Below are 19338 nucleotides of genomic sequence, written 5' to 3' on the forward strand. Positions count from 1 at the left end.
ATGTTGTTGCCGGTCGGTAGTTTTGTATCTGAAACAACACATTGGTGTGGGAATTCATGAACACGGAGGTCATTTAGTTGTGCAAAATCTCAAACGAACGCAACTGAATGTATTTCATTGGACTACATGTTTATTTTCTTATTTGTACGATGAACCAACCATTTCTTTTGCAAGTTTTGTTCTATAAATTCTAGTTAGAAAGGAATTACATGCCTAGTTATCCGTACGGACTACATTGAGATTTCGCTTTACTGCTTCTAGGTTGGGCCACAGATACGAAATTTATTCCGATTCCAGTGTGTATTTTGGATGTGAAATATGCGGACGGCCAGATACCGTTATTGTTCGTGCATTGTGCTAATCTGAGAAAATTGCGTGTGGCCGGCCGACTCGGCACCGTTGTATGGGGTGCCTACTGCCTGCTATCGACCCGTAGCAACCGGTGACAGAGTTTCGCCGCTGACTCTTCGTACTCCGCGACTCCATAGCAACGCATTTGCCGTCCTCACATCTGCCAGAAATGAAAACAAAGTGCACAACGTATGCTTATCCTGCGTACAATGAATCGAATGCCGTAGAGACCGAGTCTGTTTGCTGTCTGTACGTCCGCGTGTTTCCGAGACTGCGTCACGAATCTTCCAAAAAGTAACGATGTTTATGTCTGTATTGGATCTTATTCGGCTGAATCTATACAAGCGAGTGGTGGGTGGTACTTGGTTGGTGATCGTTTGCTGTTAAGGCAGTTTGGGCCTTATGGGGTAATAGTAATGAATGTGTGTGTTGTTTATAACCGTTGCCATGGCAATACTCTTAAGGGATTTTGGACTTCTCTTGTGTTTATTACTTTAGATTTCCCGTCATTCGTGAACGGTAATTTGCTAGGGAGTGCTTTTCATGGATATTAAGGGATGTCCAACTGTTTTATCACCCTGATCACGAAGGTTTGACTTGTGCCGAACCATTTCGCCGGCTCACGTTCTGTTTCTTTACCATCTGTTGTAAATTGACGTCTTTATCCCAAACGATATCTTCCTTTGATGTTTCCAGTCGAAAACTGAAAATATTTCTTGTGAGTGTTACTTCTTCGTCCTTCTTGTTACGGACACCCTGATATTTTATGTGGAAGGCACAAATTGCGATAGGAACGGTGTGTTGGAATGGCATGAGGTATCGACTGTGCTCATTTCGAGACATGCCATCACTTGTTTGGAGAGTGTGACGAAAACCCAAAGAGACTGTTCCCCGGCCGTACTTACCGAATGCAAGTCTGACGTTTTATCGACGAGGCAACCTTAGCATCTTGTCTGTGACTGGAAATTGGTTTTATTTTGAATAATGGGAGGCTATCAATTTATGACATGTGCCTCATTTTGCTGCCAGGTGTTGACCACGATGTTTCATTTCAGTATGCGATGGTTTTAGGCTTCAGATAACTTATTTGCCTCTGATCTAACGATTGTGCGTGGACCTTGCGCTTCTACTTACTGGCTGACCTACTTTATTAAAAAAACTAACACAAGGCAGTCATTCTAGGTAGAATCATTAAATGAAAGTGTTTAAAGTGTGAAACAGCTAGGGTGAATTAAGGAGACATGCTGAAAGGCCAATGCTACTGGCGCACATCTGTTGCAGCTGGGTTCTGCCGGCAACTCGTTTGTACTGATGTATTTTAAGGGAAGGCTCCCGGTTGCTCATTTTCTGCACCAACAGAAATCTGTATATTTGTTGAAGAAACTAATGTAAATAGGCCTACATCTCGGCTATTCTCCTGAACAAGACAACGAAAACATTTTTGAAAATCAACTAGGCCATCGTCATTCGCGTCTGTGTATCATCTTTGCGTGCATATGTGAATGTCCCTTAAATAAATAATGGAATGAAAAAGTTGGTTATTATGCTCTTTTCCTATGAATGGCCTTGGAAGACAATTATTTTAATATATAATTATAAGCATTCAAGTGGTACATTTCCTTTAAAGTATTATTTCGTTTCCCCGTTAACAATTTTAGTTAACTTATTATATTGTTTTCTCTGTGTATTCCCTGGACTCATTTTCCAATAAAGACACGTTTTTTGTGTTTTGTTTTAGACTGACTTTTCTGTGCACTTGCATGTTTTTAAACGTATTTCTTTGCTCGCTTTATACAAGGCTGTATTCTTCCACCGAGCATAAGAAATATCAGCTTTAAAGATTGCACATACAATTGGAAGCGACGACTAAGCCTTATCGGTTTCTTGAGTGTCGTTTAGATTGAGCTGCACGGATTGTGAATTTCCCACTTAATGAACCTCCATTACTGGAAATCTTTCCTGCTTTATCTGACAGAACGCTACGGTGTAATAATTAACGCATATTTCGTATTCGGGAGGCTCAGTTTTCGATTTTCGGCCAGGAGTGCGACTTCCGTGAGCGACGTTTTAGGTGATTTTCCAACGAGGATAATAAAATAACAGGTCACGACCGCTTCGTTCCGCATCTTTTCCATAATGTACCATCAAACTCTCATTCAACGCTGTATAATTGACTGAGCTGAAAAAGCGAAGCTAAATAAAGCAAGAAACAGGAATATTTATTTTTTGTGCAATGATTAGCAGGCCTGCTTCTCTGCTGTAGTACAATATTGTAGCAGTTCCAGTTTGAAGAATTTGCGAACAGGATAGTAGTAATTAAGATTATACGATGCTACGCTTAAATTATTCTTGTTCGGTTCTGTTATATCACTCGATGAGTTATTTGCAGTGGTTTCGGAAGACAGTTTACTGCTCGCAATCAAATTATTTAATTTGAAATAATTTTAATAATAAGACTACACAAATTTCATTTAATATTTTCATTCAATAGATAAATGCTTCTGTAGTCGGTATTGCGTGGAGTCTGATGTGAAGACTTGTGTTTTACTATTGCCGAACTTTACCATGGCACTTTTAAATCGGTGGTTTGTCGTGGTGTTTCGTGGTACAGTGCTGCCCTAGGCACTGGAGCACAGTAGCCAACTAGCTGGCTAACAGTGCATTTTGTCTCATCGGTTCTACTGTGTTACAATGCATGGAGAACAAATGAAAAACGAAAGTAAGACAGAATACTTTATTTTTCATTTGAAAAGTGTTAGCCGAGCTGACACGGCTAACGCTGGCCTGAAATATCTTTTGTCATACTTGTTACAGTGGTTGAGGGCGTTTGCTGTATCCACGAATTATCGTCATGGTAATGGACTGTCGTACTTAATGAAGTTAGATTTCTGTGATTTCTAGTTGACATCAGTTTTATCTCTGATGAAGTGATTACTGAGCTACAATAATTATGCTAGTGGACAAAATAATAACACTTGCAGTATCTACATTAGTAGATAGCTCTCTTTTCTTCATTGGTTCATTGTGAATTCTTTGATATTTCGATGAAACATTTTTGTTCGCCTTCGACAGTCTGCCGCGGAAAATAATGTGATAACTGGGAAGGGCCGAGTTGCTAAAAATGTGTTTATGTGCAAATTGCGCGCGAAGGCCGTAGAATATTCGAAAACACTTAGACTTTTTGTAATGCATTTCGTCTTCAGCAATTGAACTAGAAAAAGTCTAACACGGCCGTGAATATAATGGGTATTTAATGATACGTAATTTATTGCAAATAGAAGACTTGCTATTGTCTGCTTTCAGTGTGTCTGTTGTGTTTTCAGCTGTAACGGGCTGAGCTCTGTACGTCTAACTGCTCGTTAGGGACGTCCGGAATCATTCATTCGCCATCAAAGACGCAATCTGTAGGATTATTTATTCCGTTTTGTACATAACTTGCAAAGGGCATATGCGAGTGTATTTCGATTTGGTATTGTAATCTGCACTGAAACTTGTGCGAATTTATTTTTGTTCATATCGGTACATATTGTTTTACATAGAGCTTATATTGAATGTAACGTTCTTTTCAAAGCCTTGTTATAGGCTAAAATGTGGATTTTGGTAAGATTTAAATCTTTTATTGCGAACGATTTTAGGTGTAATGAATATTTAACGAAATGCAAAGTAAATAATTTGTAGTTCCTATCTCTGGTTGTTATTTCTGCAACAGGGTTTTCAGTAAATGATCATCAAGGTCATTGAATTGTACAAAGACGCAATGGACACATTAGAAAAATACAATTTTACCTCTTGTTATTTTCTATACCCTATTTTTCTTTTAGTGGCACAGTTATTGTCAGTCTGTTCTTTATAGGATTGTATTTTTCTCTTTGCGTTTTGGTCATTCATGAACAAAAATATATATAAAATATTGCTCCGGTTTGCAGGTTTTCGAAAGTAATAATGTTGCTTTGTGCCGTGAAAGGTTGCACACTGCTGCTGCGAAGCGAACAGCCAGTTTGTTGATTTTGACGTGTTAGAAGATGTTTGTTTAGATGGGGAAGCATTTAGTGACGCTTCAGTACGTTCGATGATGAAACTTAAATATGTACATGAAACGCATCTGTCATAAGTAGACTGCTGTCACTTCAGAATTATATTTACGTCTACATTATTTGATGTAGCCTACATCGACAGAAGAAAATAAGACCTTGACAGGAAGCTACTCAAAAATGAAAGCCACTTATTTTTCTTGATTTTGAACAGTCAACCTGAACACGTCGTTAAAGAGGCGGGAATAGATTAAACTCCCGAAACGTCGTATGTATCAAATATACCTCCGACAGTGTACAGTGGAATTACACGAGACAAACCGTTTGAGTTTCATGAGAAAACCAAGGCAACTAGCAACGTTGCTGAAGTGACAGTGAATTACTACTTCGTATCCCAAAGATACATTGTCGGTGTGGAGATTACTGGCAGCCGTTTAAACGAGGCTGTGTGAGTCATTATTTAGCTTCTAGAACCTGTGTGTCTGTGTTGTCCTCATCGACGTAACAATGAAATAGCACGATTAATTTGTCAGTGGCAGCTCTGGGGAACACCGTATAGACGCGGGGCACGATCTACACAATAACGTCATTCGTTCATTCATTAATTTGACACCATGCCAAGGTCATATGAAGGTCACAATATATGTCCAGTGACTAATATGTGATGGGATAGATTACCGTAGGTTGGGTTTGGTTAGGTTTAGGTTGGGTTACGTTAGGTTAGGTTTGGTTAAGTTAGGTTGGGTTAGGTTAGGTAGGGTTTCGTAGGTTAAGTTAGGTTGACCGTAATCATGTCAAAATGAGGTCACATATAGGTCAAGGTCATATGAAAGTCACGACAAAATCGGCCCAATAATATGCCAGATACAGGTCTTTAAATTTCTCAAGGACATTTATTCTCACGCTTATTTCTTCCAAACTGCAAATACCTGGTTGACGGTACTCATGCCAAAATGAGGTCACGTAAACGTCAAGGTCACATGGAAGTCACGACAAATTCTGCCCGATAGTTTCCCAGATACGGGTCTCTAAAAGTATCAAGGTCATATCTTTTCACGCTTATTTCTGTCAAACCGTCAATACCTGGTTGACCATACTCATGTCAAAATGAGGCCACATATAGGTCAAGGTCATATGGAAGTGACAACAAGATCGGCCCAATAGTTTGCTAGATACAGGTCTTTAAATTTATCAAGGTCATATATTTTCACGCTTATTTCTGCCAAACCGTAAATAGCTGGTTGACCCTACTCATGTCAAAAATAGGTCACGTATAGTTCAAGGTCATAAGGAAGTCACTTCAAAATAGGCCCAATAGGTTCCCTGATACAGACATTTAAAATTCTCAGGGTCATATATTTTCACGCTTATTTCTGCCAAGCCGTAAATACCGGGTTGGCCATAGTCATGAGGTAACGTATGGTTCAAGGTCGTATGGAAGTCAGGACAAAATCGCACCAATAGTTTGCCAGATAAAGGTCTTGAAATTTCTCAAGGTCATATTTTTTCACGCTTATTTCGTGCAGAACAGCACAACCTCCACATCGAATTACATCTGAATCCGTTTAGTGGTTCTCGAATGGAATCGGACTGACAGACACGAGTAGCCCTTAATTCATTCTCCAAATGCGCTTCGTGCAAAGAACCCATAATAATTGTTAAGCGAAGAGAGCCATCATATGCACTGAACATTAAAGAAATCATATTAATTGTCATGTATTTGTGTTTTGCAGGTTAGGATGTGGTGGTGGAATTGTTTGCAGTTAGGGAAGTGAATACTAGGTGGCAGAGAATGCAGCATCAAGATACTTTATGGATAACATGAACCCGGCGCCCGGCGCGGGAAAAGTAATTCGCGCGCCATCTCTGAAGCGCGGCAAGAACGATGAAACGCGAATCAGCGATCGCGTAAGTGTACTTTTATTTTTGTTCTTGTTTCCACAGTTAGACAGCAAGGTTTAGAATGAGCGTTATTGTGATTGAACTATGAATAAAAAAATATTTTTATGATGCATAAAGATTCAATGCGGTACAAAAAATGTTCCATTGGCGTGACGCACTTTTCGATTATAAAATGTTTACTTTTCAGATTATTTCCCGTTCAGTAATAACACTGAAGCAAGAACTCTAATGCTCCAGGTATGAGAGTAGCTTGTATTTTCTTCAAAATGTTTACGGACTGTAAAGCTTAATTCGTAATGAGCCAAGTGAGGTTCAAAATTGAATGTGATATATAAGTATTTTAAATGGAAGCCTGTGTTATTCTGTTTGCGGTACAAATTATTCAGGCCCATTTATTTCTGTTAAATGTGTTAAGTCCCGTCACATTAATTTCGATGTTTCTTTGACAAATTAGGCACTCGGTTCCGGCTAAGAATTAATTCGGAGACTTGAATATTTAGATAGCCGATAGGTCTCGTCCAGTCTGTGTTCAGAATATCACAACGTTGCAAGAAAATACAGGAAAGCGCGAACAAACATCTGTTCCTCGAACCTGAGATTCCAAGGCTGCGTAAGTTAAACTTTGTTGGACAATGAAAATGTTGTATCTCAGTACAACAGAACTCAGAGTTGACTTTTGGTATATCGCATTGTGGACAATACAGACGTACCGACACGAACGAAGGCGGGTGGCTCACACACACACACACACAAAGAAATGGCGTGTGCTTCACGCGTGAAGTAACTGAATACTTTATACGCTAACTCTCTGAAGCTTATTGGCTCACGAGGACATGTGACAGTAGACGTGCAAAAGTGTCCCAAACTCAATCGCCATCGTTCGTCTCGGTCACGTTAGATGGAACGAAATAGTTAAGATTGAAGCCCAAACGGCTTCCAGTGCGTTCATTGGGCCTTGCTCGGCGAGACGCCAAGGGTTGCTTGAGCCAAATTTATATTCGACGGACACATGACATTTCTGCAGGGCGTGTTTTCGTCTAGACTGGGCTCTGACATATACATTTAATATTTTCATCCTATATCACTTCTTACCTAACGTTTTCCTTCATTACCCAAAACCGCTTATTACAAAGTCCTTTTTACCCACTGTAGGTAAAACACTAACTGCACAGAAAACATACATGAGAAGTAAAAATTAGGATTTGAATATTCATTATATTATTTTAAATAAACTAAAAATAATATAATGAAGATTACCTTTTATAAACACAGCCAGCGCGATACATACCTCACACCGCCATAGCTAGCAAAACACTGCACCTAAAGTTTAGTCTAGACAACTAGACTCACTAACTTTAATTTAGGGGGGCGGTAATTGTAGACGTATTTTTTCAATTCTCCACGTGCATGCGAGCGCGGAAAAATGATTGAATCTAATAACAAGCGTATGGCGTATTTAGAGTATCGGTGCACAATGACTGATCGCTTTCTTCAGGGTACTTCTACACTTTTACGGTAAATTTTAATGTGTATTCCGAGGTGTGTCGTTACCCAAAGAAAAACCACTTTTACCTCTTTTTGGGTAATTTACCCAGGTTTCGGAAGCACTGTCCTATATTCGCTAATTCAGTGCAGTGAAACAAGAGATTTTATATTCTTTGAATCTGAGTTATGTGATATTTCATAATTGTAACAGCAGCTTTCTTATTTAAGTTAAACTCGGCATGACGTTGCGTATTTTCAGAGTCGCAAGGAAGCTAAAGTTGCCTCTGTTTAACAACCACGTCATTAAGGCGTACAAGTCAGTGATGTAAAGCCGAAAGCATTGTAGATCTAGACGCTGGGTGGAAATGAGTGATCATTTTCACTCGCCTTCCTTTTAGCCCCGGGCAAGTGACACCAACTCGCAATACTTCTTTGATAGGATGCAGGGGGTTCCTTAGTCGTGTTACACTTCAAGACAGAGAAGAGTGGCTCCATGGTCTAGGACCAAGTGTGGCAATGAAACCTATGTGAGCGCCTTGCGACCACAGTTTGCCCGACCTTGGTGTAACCGAATAGGAGAAAAGACCGGCACTGTACAGTTCAGTCATATCGGAGTACAGAGACAAAAATGTAAGAGAAACGGTGGATAGAAGTCTGTGAAGCTCTACTGCCGAACTCGAGCAAACTTGACAAAAAAAAAGTATAAGAATAATTTCTTTGGATACATACACAGGTCTTCACGTAACTTTTGAAAATGGGTTTTCAACAATCTTTGACTTATAAGTGGAGGGAACCAAAATTTATTTCTACGCTTTGCCCTTGCCCTTAGCAAAAAGCGCACACTGCATGTATTTCCAAGGTTAAGAATACGTGAAGCTGGAGTCTGTGGCATGGCGCTTGATATTAATTATTTTTTTTCATACACAAATATTTTGAAGCTAAACAAGTTTGGAGATAAGTACAGTCTTTCTGCTTGGTGTTTCCCAGTATGCGGGTGAATGAAGGTGCTGAGAAGAATATTTAAACCTAATAGAGAGGAAGTAAGCTTCAAAATTTTAACTCTTCGCTAAATGCTATTTGTGTGATCAGATTGAGGAAGATGGCGGCGCATGTGGCTTGCATAGTAGAAATAAAAAAGTGCATGAAAATTTTAGTCGAAGAACTTGAAGATAACAGTTCTTGGAGTAAGATTTTAGTTTCTCACGGCGGCGAGTATGAGTATGAGCACGGTAATGAGCCTTCCTATGACATAGAAGGCGGAGGATTTCTTGAAGAAGTTTGTGCTCTACTTCATGGTGTTATTTAATTCTATATGTGTATATATATGCGGCTAGGCTATGCATGCATATGTATACACCATATCGAAAGATGGAAAAAGCTATGTACAGAGATATAAAATCACCAAGAACGCTTTTAGAAACTGTATGCACCGATATGGATTACGCTGTAGTAGGATTTGAGGTATTCACGGCGGTGAGTCCGAAGATGGTTGACATTGGGTTGTAAAGCCGTGTAGTCTGGTAGGGTAGAGACAATCTTCTACCAGACTACACGGTGCTACAACACAGAAGAGAGCCATCTATGGATTACGCTCTTTCGCATTGGCAAGGTCTGTGTACAGACGTTTTGATAGCCTTTAATCTCTTCTCCAGAGAATATATATACGCGTCTCAGCTAATTCTTCACCACCCTTTCCTCACAAGTCAAATTTTCTAATCCTCTTAAGAAGCGGTGTTTGTAGCTGTCAAAACAAATTTTGTTGGTGTGCCTTGTATTTTTAAGCTAATATATTCTGGCTTCAGAAAGTTACTCTGTGTTGTCGGTTGAGCGTTTCCTTCCTTTCACCTAAGTGTCTTCTCCTTTTCCTTGCTGACCCATTGTAGTCATCAGGTACTGACGTTTATGGCTGCACAGCCTCCCGTCTGTTCCACTTAACATCATTTCTCATCATTGAAAGAAACAATAGCGTCACTGTTCAAGGTTTTCGCGCTGTTGTTTAGAACAAAAAACCCAAAGAACAGGTGTCGAGATCAGCAGATACCAACGAACATCTTTGTTTTGGAAGGTGAGACTCTGTCTGCTGTCACTTTACACCCAACCAACTAAATCAATTTGCTCCAATTCCGGTAAAATTAATGAATTGTCTGCTTTCATCTGAAGAGTCGGAATTTCGTGCAGAATTTGAACTATCTTATTTTCCTTTACTCCTCATTATCTTTTGTATTCTCTTCGCCTCCTGTTTTATTATTTTTATCTCGTCTTCATCGATCTATCCGTATGCTACCTGGAGAGTATCCTAAAATGTAATATCAATAACATGAAAGCCATGTTATTCGTATCGCAGCTGGATGGTGCAGCAAAGTGTAATAAAAATAACGCTAGCAAGTTAATAATAACGACAAAGTCAGGCTGTGTAAGGGCCTGACTGTGAGACTGAGGTAGAGAAAACAAGGTGACAAAAATAAAAGTGGTCACTTAGGAAAATGGTATTGCTAATGGAAGAAGAAAGACATTGTCTTCAGTAACATAATGTTCATGTTTATAAAAAATTGCCAGCGCATTCTGCCGTTAACAATTGGGGCGCACACATACCCGCACGTACACAGACGTGATAACACCCTGAACCTGTTTTTTCTTACCAAGTACGAAAGTAGGTTAACAAAAGCTAAAACGTTTACCTTTGATACTTAAAGGTAGTTGTTGATTGTGGTCTTGTGGTGAGGCCTATATACCAACGTTTCGGAAGAAAGTGTCACCTCCATGTTAAGGGTAGAAGATTTTTTTTTTCATCGTCAATGGTCAGCTTGACCGTCGTGGCCCCTTGCGAAAGTACCACGGTGGTTTCGCCTTGCCTTCCGTGACCAGTCTTTACCTACCAGACTGGAAGAGGAGACGCGGACAAACATCCATGCCTTGAGTGGGACTCGAACCCACGGTCCTAGCGGCCAGACCATGCCTCAGACCGCGTGTAGAAGATTTGTATCATACTAAACACCTTCTTCGCCGTGAGAACCTCGAATCTCTAGACGGAAGATGTCTGCTGTGAACTCGAAGGAGTGGGGAACAAGACGTAGTGACCTATAGCCGACACTTCCCCGAGAGGATTGTGGGAACCTCAGTACTCAGTTGAAAAACTGTTCCAGAATGAGACGTCGAAAGCAGACGGTGCTGTGAATGAGATCATCCGCAGACGACGACCTTGATTTTCTATAGGCTATAGCCCTCGGTCAACTAGTTGTAAGGAAGGGTAGCTACGGCTGTATTACGTAACACTTCACAAAGTACTGTGTTTGAAACATAAAATAAACACATATTTATTTCGGGAATTCAAGTTTCGGAGCCCTGGTTCATTTGTTTTAGTATTTGCATTTACTGTACTCTGAGAAAATCGAATTAGCTCCTGTCCATATTCGATTTAATGCGAGTCTTAACACCTGTATGTCGTGTCTGTATCCGTATGTATTTTCTTATATCTGAATTGTGTAGCAGCTTCAATAAAACGACGGGGCTGTGCAGTGGATTGACCAGACTCGGGCTCGAGTGGCCTTCGGGTTCCATACATTGAATTTTTGACTAGCCAATCGACTGTCATGTTTTCCAGGAATCTGTTCCATGGAGTTTGTTGAATTATGTCAGTGGGTACGAATAATTTTTATTTCGAGACTAACCGATTAGAATATTTTATTGTTTTTGTTACGAGGCAACGCTCTTACAGAAATTTCTCTTAAAATCAAGTTTCAGTCCTGTCCCGGCTTCTAGGTTTGTAGCACAAGGCCTTTCCCATGATAGGATGACTAAGTGTGGGTGTTACTAAGAACTGATAATATTTCTTACTTGATTTGACTCCTCCTGAATAAATTAGCCCTAGGCAGTACCAGGTGATAAGGTGCTTTCCAAAGATAAGACGAAATATTTTCGGGACTTTTTTCACACCTACAGTGATTAAGACGTTTCGCTGGATTAACGAAACAAATGTGGTTTTGCCTGTACAGAAGTGTTCAGGGATGTATATGCCATTGGATTGGATTGGATTAAACACTGTCAAATTCTGCTGTAGCAGTCTTTCTTAGCATCAGAGTGTCTGAAGATAATTTAGTTTACTAAATGTAGGTCACCTGAGCTGGCTACTAAGTACAACTAACGTGGTTAACTTCCTGTGACAGGTTTCCACTTACGCAGTCCATAACTTGTCCCTTTTCAAGGTGCACGAAGATGGATGGGCACTCTTCATTTTTGAGCAGGGTTGCATGAAATATTTCCTTTTTTAGTGATGACAGAGGAACTTACAGGCCTTCATTAACAATTTGCCATTGCTAATTTGTAGCTTATTTTTGTGGGCATGTATTTGCTAGTACGGATTTTCATTGCCCGAAGATAGTGTAATAGAACCTCAGAGATTCGCACTGTTGCCATATTTGTGTTATGCAACAGTATTTCATAAAATGTCTAATCTGTTACCTTACCATTATTTTACATTCGTATCTTGGACAGCACACCAGTTACACCCCTCCCATAGATGAGTAAGAAAGATTTCGCTCAATCATGATTTAATTTTAGAACATCAAACAAAATAGTACATTTTATGACCCACCTATCTCTAAACGGAATTTGCAGGATTTTCAGTCGAATGATGCTATATTTGTTCTTATCTCATTAGTTCCGATAACAATGAAGTTGATAAGGAACTGAAGTTCATATAAAGTTTCATAAAAAATCTGTCAGTTTGTTCAACTACAATTAAACGCTCACATATGTACATTGTGTCAGTCTTACTTGTTATAAAATAAAAAAAAAATGAAAGTAAACCCAGCTAACGCTTTGAACAACAAAAATTAAGAATTTGTCTGTCTTAATTTTAGTGGTTCAATGGTACTGGAACACAGCAAAACCTATCAGATAAAAATGCAGCCAGCCAGGCTCACAACCGCAAATTTCTGTAAACCGACTGCAGTCTAACTATCGTAATGAAATCCGAATAACTCCTGCGAACCTCTTAAGGAACTCAAGGGTTCTGCGGAATTCAGTGAGGAATTCATTGACCTGAACCAGTTTAAACCAAACGTATCAATGACGTCAATCCCACTTGTCTTCTTCAGATGCATTGTTACGTCACCAGAACTACAAGCCAGTGGACGTTCAAATGTGTAGCGGGTTGCAGATGCCGACGGCTGACATGGAAGCTACGATTACAGCCTCCTGGCAAACCACTCTCACCTCCTGCAGCGTCAGAGAACTGGCGAGACAAGTAGAAGATGCTCATGCCCCACTAATGCTCTGGCCGACATTTGCATATTGCATTGAAACCTACCTTAAACAGAAGTCGAATAGCCATGTGATTAACAAACGAAGATCAAGATTTGTTTTCAAGAAACATCAACGGCATCCACAGAGCAGTTTCCGCCAGTGAGACAGAGCAGGCTGTTATCTGCTCTTACAGAATAGCAAATCTACATTTTTACCATGCAGGGGCGGAGCTTCATGTTAACCATGAGAGCCCGGACAACACCTTGAAAATCTAAAAATAAGAAGTCCTATGTTTTGCAGTGGTATTCCATGCCCTGGAACATAGAATCGATCAAAAGATGCAGCGTTATTCATATTCATCCATCCCCCTCCCCGCGAGCGTCAGGCTCAACTTGCTGGCTCGAGCTCTTCAACGATGCAGTTTATCTGATTGGTTCTGATGTGAACCAGAGTATGGGAGTCCCACCGAACCTCGAATATTCAACAGAAAACTTTTTTTTTCAAAGTGTTTGCCTGCCTCATGTGGCTGACACGGTAAACACAAATGCTCTGGCCCCAGGAAACTGCCTGTTTGAAGTGAAAACAATTGAGGTGTGGAAGAACCTTTATCGTAAACCTTTAAAATTTTGAGACATATTAAAATCGGGCAGATGTTTAGTCAAATATTTTTCAATGTCTGAAAGTTTGTAGAAGTGCCGCAAACTTTCCTTCCATTTCTAGTTTTCAAAACACACCAAATCTGCTCCAGCTCGCTGGATGTGTTGGTGCGGGTGGTAGACCTGCTTTTGTTTACTGTCACCTACTGTCCCTCCTTCGCGATTCCTCTCACCTTGGTCCTCGCAGAACCACGCATGACCTTGTACCGCCCGTTCGTCTGATGACCGACCGAATGGATGGCTTACGCACTCAAACTACGATGGCCGTTCGTCCTTCGATATATATATATATAAAATACGGAATTTTCTTCGGAGGTAATTAATTCCACAGAAGGTAGTCTTCCAGAACAGTTAGTTGTTCAGCTGATCGGGAATGAATATCTCTCGTCTTCCCAACCTCACGAGATATAGTGAGGAATTTTCTCCGGAGATAAAAAAGCAAAATTAACACCGTGGTGGAAAGTCTTCTCGTAACAGTTGTGTGTTATTCATCGGATCAAGAAGGATAGGCTCGTAGTTAATTACTGGCCGGTCAAGTAATTCCCCATTTTTACAGTAAGAAAGTTCTTTAGTCTGTTCGCAAAAAATTGTCATTTGGCCTTATCTTGTGACACTTCATTTCAATTGACATCTTTAAAGCTCGTTCATTATCTACTTAAGTACGATCATTCCAATTTTTGTTGTTGCCCTCGGAAGCGTTCTCTTAACATGTTTAGCCAATATTTATGTGTGCAGTTCTTATTTCCCCAGTACGAAGTAGTGTTACGTGAAGCTCCTCATGTAGTTGTGTCCATTATGTTATTTGTTCTGCCTTACTTAAGTCAGCAATTTCCTTCGATGGCTGTTGTGATAAATCGATCGCCTTTTTGACAGTTTAGATTGTATGTAACGTTTTAACTCCCAATTCTTTATGTCAGGTTCTGCGCTAAATCGACTGAATTGAAATACAGGGGTTTTCAGAAGTAACACTACTGAATATTTAAAAATATACTTTTCGTCTTGTTTCTGGTGACATTTTCTGCATCTTTCATGTTTCATAGATTATAGAACACTCGTTGGTTATATCAACGTAAAAGTATACGAAAACTGTAGTTTAAGTGCAAATGAAACTGTAGTGTTACTTTCAAGCAAACCTGTGCACATGCTGACAATGCGGAAACCTTGAGATTTTATACTTGAGGGTTTTGTGTAACGAGAATGGTTAAAATTGCTGGTCATAGGTGTGGCGTTGTGTCCTGACTGCAAATGGTGTAGAGTTTACCACAGGCTTATGTAGTGTGATCAAGGTGCCTGTTGAAGAATTCTGTCTTCTGGGTTGTTGCGCTGTGTAGTCTGGTCGATGTTTACCAACGTTTCAGAGGTCATACTGCCTCCGTCATCAGGGCGATGAATTTGCCAATTGGGTGGGTGGGGCTAGCCAATTCGAGTTTTTGGAGATGTATCCCGCATCGTACCTCGGGTGGCTTAAGATACACGTTCTCTTTGTTTATGAAGTTCCATATGCAATAAGGGTAGAGTTCAGTTATGGTAACAGGATTTGGGAACATGAAAATGTTTGTTCGTTTGTTTTTGACCACTTGTAAAGGAGGGATTATTGGACTGATGTGAACCAAAATTAAATCGCCAAGAACCATTGCTGTAGACGGTCCAATACCGAATTCCATCGAATCCTTTCGGTATTTTCGGATATCAAACATTTAGGCGGACCGACAAATATGACTTTCACACAAGATTGGAGTGCACTGAATTTCCAATGATGTTTTTCAAACTAGACATGGGCGGTGACGTAGGCGGGTTGCTTCGCTGATAACCACGGCACAAAGGAAATGTGGACTTGTATCGCTTTCACTCGAAAGGAATAACAAACGCAATAATTTTATCAAAAGCAGCATTGGTTTTAAAGTTCATTGTTTTGCCAAACAGCGGCGTCGGTTCCATTTGTTGCAACAGTGTGTTTTAAACAATGTCCACGGGTCATTAGACCTGCCTAGTTTCGAGGAAAAATGCGACAGAACGAGTGACATGGATGGGTCCATTATGTGTTCTTCACTCAGGCTTGAGCGTAAATAACACCGGATTATGCGGTCATTTGATGGATTTCAGGCAGAGGACATACAAAAATTATTTTCTTTTTAACTCTAACGTGTTCTTACATTCTCTTGTGTGAGTAACCGGGGGGCGTGATGGTTGATCGCGTTTATAGGCTTGTTGTAATATGAGATGTGAAGTTGGCCCAACATCTGGCGGTCGCAGCATCAACTTTATCTCACAACACTCATGTTTCAATTTCCTAACCTGATAACCTTGCCGTCCATTTCGGAATTTTCTCCTAGAACACAATAGCATACGTTTTATACGGCGTAGAAATATTGCATGTGTATCTCGATACAGTTTCGTCGCACCAACTCGTAAACTGACTTGTAATTGTGTGTTATTGCTTGAAAGGCCTAAATTTGTATGTTGCATTTTTTCCTCATCTAATCATCAAGCAAAATTAGAAAACAACGAGCCCAATATAATCCAAACTTTGCATTAAACCCAAATTGAACATCGTCGGTGTCTCGAGAAGCGGATCATGGTTCGGAACGTCGACAAATGATAACAGAAAGCTGACGTCTTAATATCTACAGGCGCTGAAACATTTTTCTGTTTGATGGACAGGCCATTTTAACGAAACACGAGGAAGGAAGGCTCCAGAAATCCAAACGAATCCTTTGTAGTAAATTCTTAAAGAAGACAGCATTTGGTTACTACAAGCGTAGTTGGAGGCTGATAATAAAATTTCCCTTTGGGAAGGAGGTTGTGAAGTGGTTGGCTGTATTGAACAGGCTCTGAACAGGATGTAGTAGCGTTTGAGAACATTGTAATGACGACATTTTTGGTTACATGCAACAAAGAATTCAATAACAACTAACTACATGCTGGACTTATCGGCGAAGATCCCACACTCAACGCCCTGATGATGGAGGCAGCATGAACCTCTGAAACGTTAGTAAATTTCTACCAGACTACAGAGAGTTACAACCAAGAAGACAGCCATCTTCGTACTCTCCGCCCAGAGAACCTCAAATCTTAATTTGTTAGGATAGTCGTCCTTTGAACTGGAATTTGAACCAAGGACTTACCGAGTACGAAATAGGGACCGAGCTGTTCGAGAAGCCTTCATAATTCCTTTGGATGTAATAACTAGACAACTGGCACTTTATGAATTAATTAATGTAGTGTTGGTGTTCAAAACGACCACCGTTAGCTTCGTGGCATATTTCACAGCGGCAAGAAACTGACAAGGTTGATATATGTGTGTGTGTGTACTTCGTTTTGGAACACTGTGTATCAGCCTGTATGCATTCCAAAAAATTGCAATTTATTTTACTAAAAGTGTCATTTACACAGGGATAACAGCGGATAAATTCCACCACACATCTTGAAAGGTAAGAGAGCTTTCGTTTTATATATATGATAAGATCAAAGCGTCTTCATATGAGGAAGAGTACTTTGAACTTTCATGCGTGAATTTGGGGTATATTTGAAGGTGTGGTTATTAATTTCATCGCATGGATTTAATTACCACAAAGGCAGAGATTCGTATCGTCGCCATTGCGCCCATGCCGACTTTGGGGCCCGCCGAGCCTCGTTTTAACGAGTATCTTCTGATCTTAACCAATTTTGTTTCAACGGATTCGTGGCTGTGGCATCCGCAGTCTCAGAATCAATCTGACACAACGAGTATTTATGGAGATGTGACGCAACTGCTTTGGAGAAGGATGAGACCATCTCAAGACCTCTCTGTGTTCAGAAAATTACACATTGGCAATAAAATACGCTTACCAAACTTCCATACTGCAGCCGAGATTCGAACTCTGAAAGGATCATGTGCCTGCCGAAGGACCTTGATTTGTTTGAAGTTTGCCTGGTGCATGAGCACCGTGGGAGTACTCCTAAGCTCAGATTAGCTTCATATTTCGGCATCTTTAATCCTGGGTAAATTTGCAGATAGGGTAGGTTGAGCCCCAGCTGGTTTCGACGTAATGACCCTGTCGGGAATCTGTCGTCCACCCCGTCATACAGGCCAAGCTGTGTTGTCTTGTATGATTGCAGTTTAACAATTTGTGTAGGAACAAATATGCAGACGTTCCTGTAATAGTTTTGAAAACGAAAACAACACTTGTCTGTCTGTAGTCGCCAGCTGTAGCCGTCAAGGACGTTTGATTTGCTACTTTTATGTTGGTTATGTTGGTAACAGCTCGCTCAGGTGCGCCCCACGGTGAGTGAAAGTTGAAGTAGTCGTCAGTAGTGGAGTGTAGGACTTGGCGTCGGGCAGGTGTTGGTGACTTGATTCTAGTCTAACGTCGATGCTGTATTAGTTCCTGGAAGACCGTGTTGTGTCATCATGGTGCATATTTAGATTATTTTAATCAGTGATGTGACGAATATTTTTGTTCCGTTAATATTTGTTTTGCCATCAGTTTCATATGCATTGCTTTGTCACGTTAGCCAGTTGACAGACGCCTCAGCTTGCCAGTAGGCTACATTCTAATGGTATAATAGCGTTATCAGCGGAATACAATGTGAAGGATGCAGTTGTCAGTATGTGTTCCAAATAGAAATACGTTTTCAGACCAGTCAGCACCGATAGTGGTTTATAATTGCTCCTCAACGTTTTCAGTGTAGGTTTGTTGTGTTCTGAAGATATTCTGAGGGCATTTGCTGTTTCTAGCCCCGTAAAGTGCCCGGTTTAGTACGATTGATAGAGTTTAACCACAAATGTAACTTGAAAAACAACGCATTGTTGACATCGTATTCTCTTTGTAAATATACTTTATAAAACTTTATATAAGTCTGTAAAAGTGTGTATTGACTTTCAAATACGTACATCTGGCTTAAGAATTTGATTGAAATTTCAAAATTCCAAATTTATGTGAGAGTATTAGCGGAATATGCATATTGTTATCAATATAATTTCTAGCATTAAGGGAAGACAGACGATGACTAGTGGATACTCCCCATAAGTTATATGGTATTTGCATTTGAATTCCTTGATGGTTTGGTGTCGAGGGAAAATTTTCTTTTTTGAAGTTCTGCCGTGAAAAGTTTGCAATTTCGACGCACATTTCATTTGCACTCAACAATTTTATCTTCATTCTATAAACCAGGGGTTTTAAACCTTTTCCAGGCTCAGGGCTATATTCATATTGTCTTACCGACTCGCGGACCATAGAGAGGATAGTATATTGATTCACCATGAGTTACTTTTAATTACTGTTACAATAGGTCTAGTATTGCAGTCAGGTTCATATTATAATCCTACTGAATTAACTTTTACAAACTCGTCATTCCTGTGATATTTGACTGTGCTTTTGCTTGATTCGTCATTCGGTAACAGGTTTAATTTGCGTTAGTGCGATTTGCATTCTTCCCAGTGTTCAGTAAGAGGCGTTCATTTCTCGACTTGATGTTTCTCATTTAAACTGAACAGTTCCTCACGTCGATAGTTTCATTCTGATATCAGGTAACTAATTTACATCATGCAGGCTGACAGCGTTACAAAAAATGTACGCGAGCAGCAGAAAACTCATAGGCGGGCTTCTGAACTGAAAGTCTGTATACTACTACTACTTGGCAGTTAACATCTGTCAATTGCGCTTGTGTATAACATACGAACTCGTACA

General features: G+C 40.1%; 1 protein-coding gene across 8 annotated transcripts in view; it reads left to right on the forward strand.

Moving 5' to 3' along the window:
* Nucleotides 1–19338, forward strand: part of Wdr62 (WD repeat domain 62) — a 120256-nt gene that overhangs the window by 9444 nt on the left and 91474 nt on the right. For 5 of the 8 annotated variants that reach the window (XM_022070501.2, XM_087351273.1, XM_087351272.1 and 2 more), the window contains one exon: nt 6116–6290. In XM_022070501.2, coding sequence (XP_021926193.1) covers nt 6195–6290 — 96 coding nt within the window. In that variant the 5' untranslated portion in view covers nt 6116–6194. Of the gene's footprint in view, nt 1–6115; nt 6291–17956; nt 18209–19338 lie in introns of those variants that run through there. The other 3 variants (XM_022070503.2, XM_022070504.2, XM_022070505.2) reach the window with 3 other exon arrangements.

The sequence above is a fragment of the Zootermopsis nevadensis genome, unplaced genomic scaffold (assembly GCF_977971745.1).
Source record: "Zootermopsis nevadensis isolate Lab colony 2312 unplaced genomic scaffold, Znev_1.0 Znev_ptg000018l, whole genome shotgun sequence".
Classification (NCBI taxonomy): domain Eukaryota; kingdom Metazoa; phylum Arthropoda; class Insecta; order Blattodea; family Termopsidae; genus Zootermopsis; species Zootermopsis nevadensis.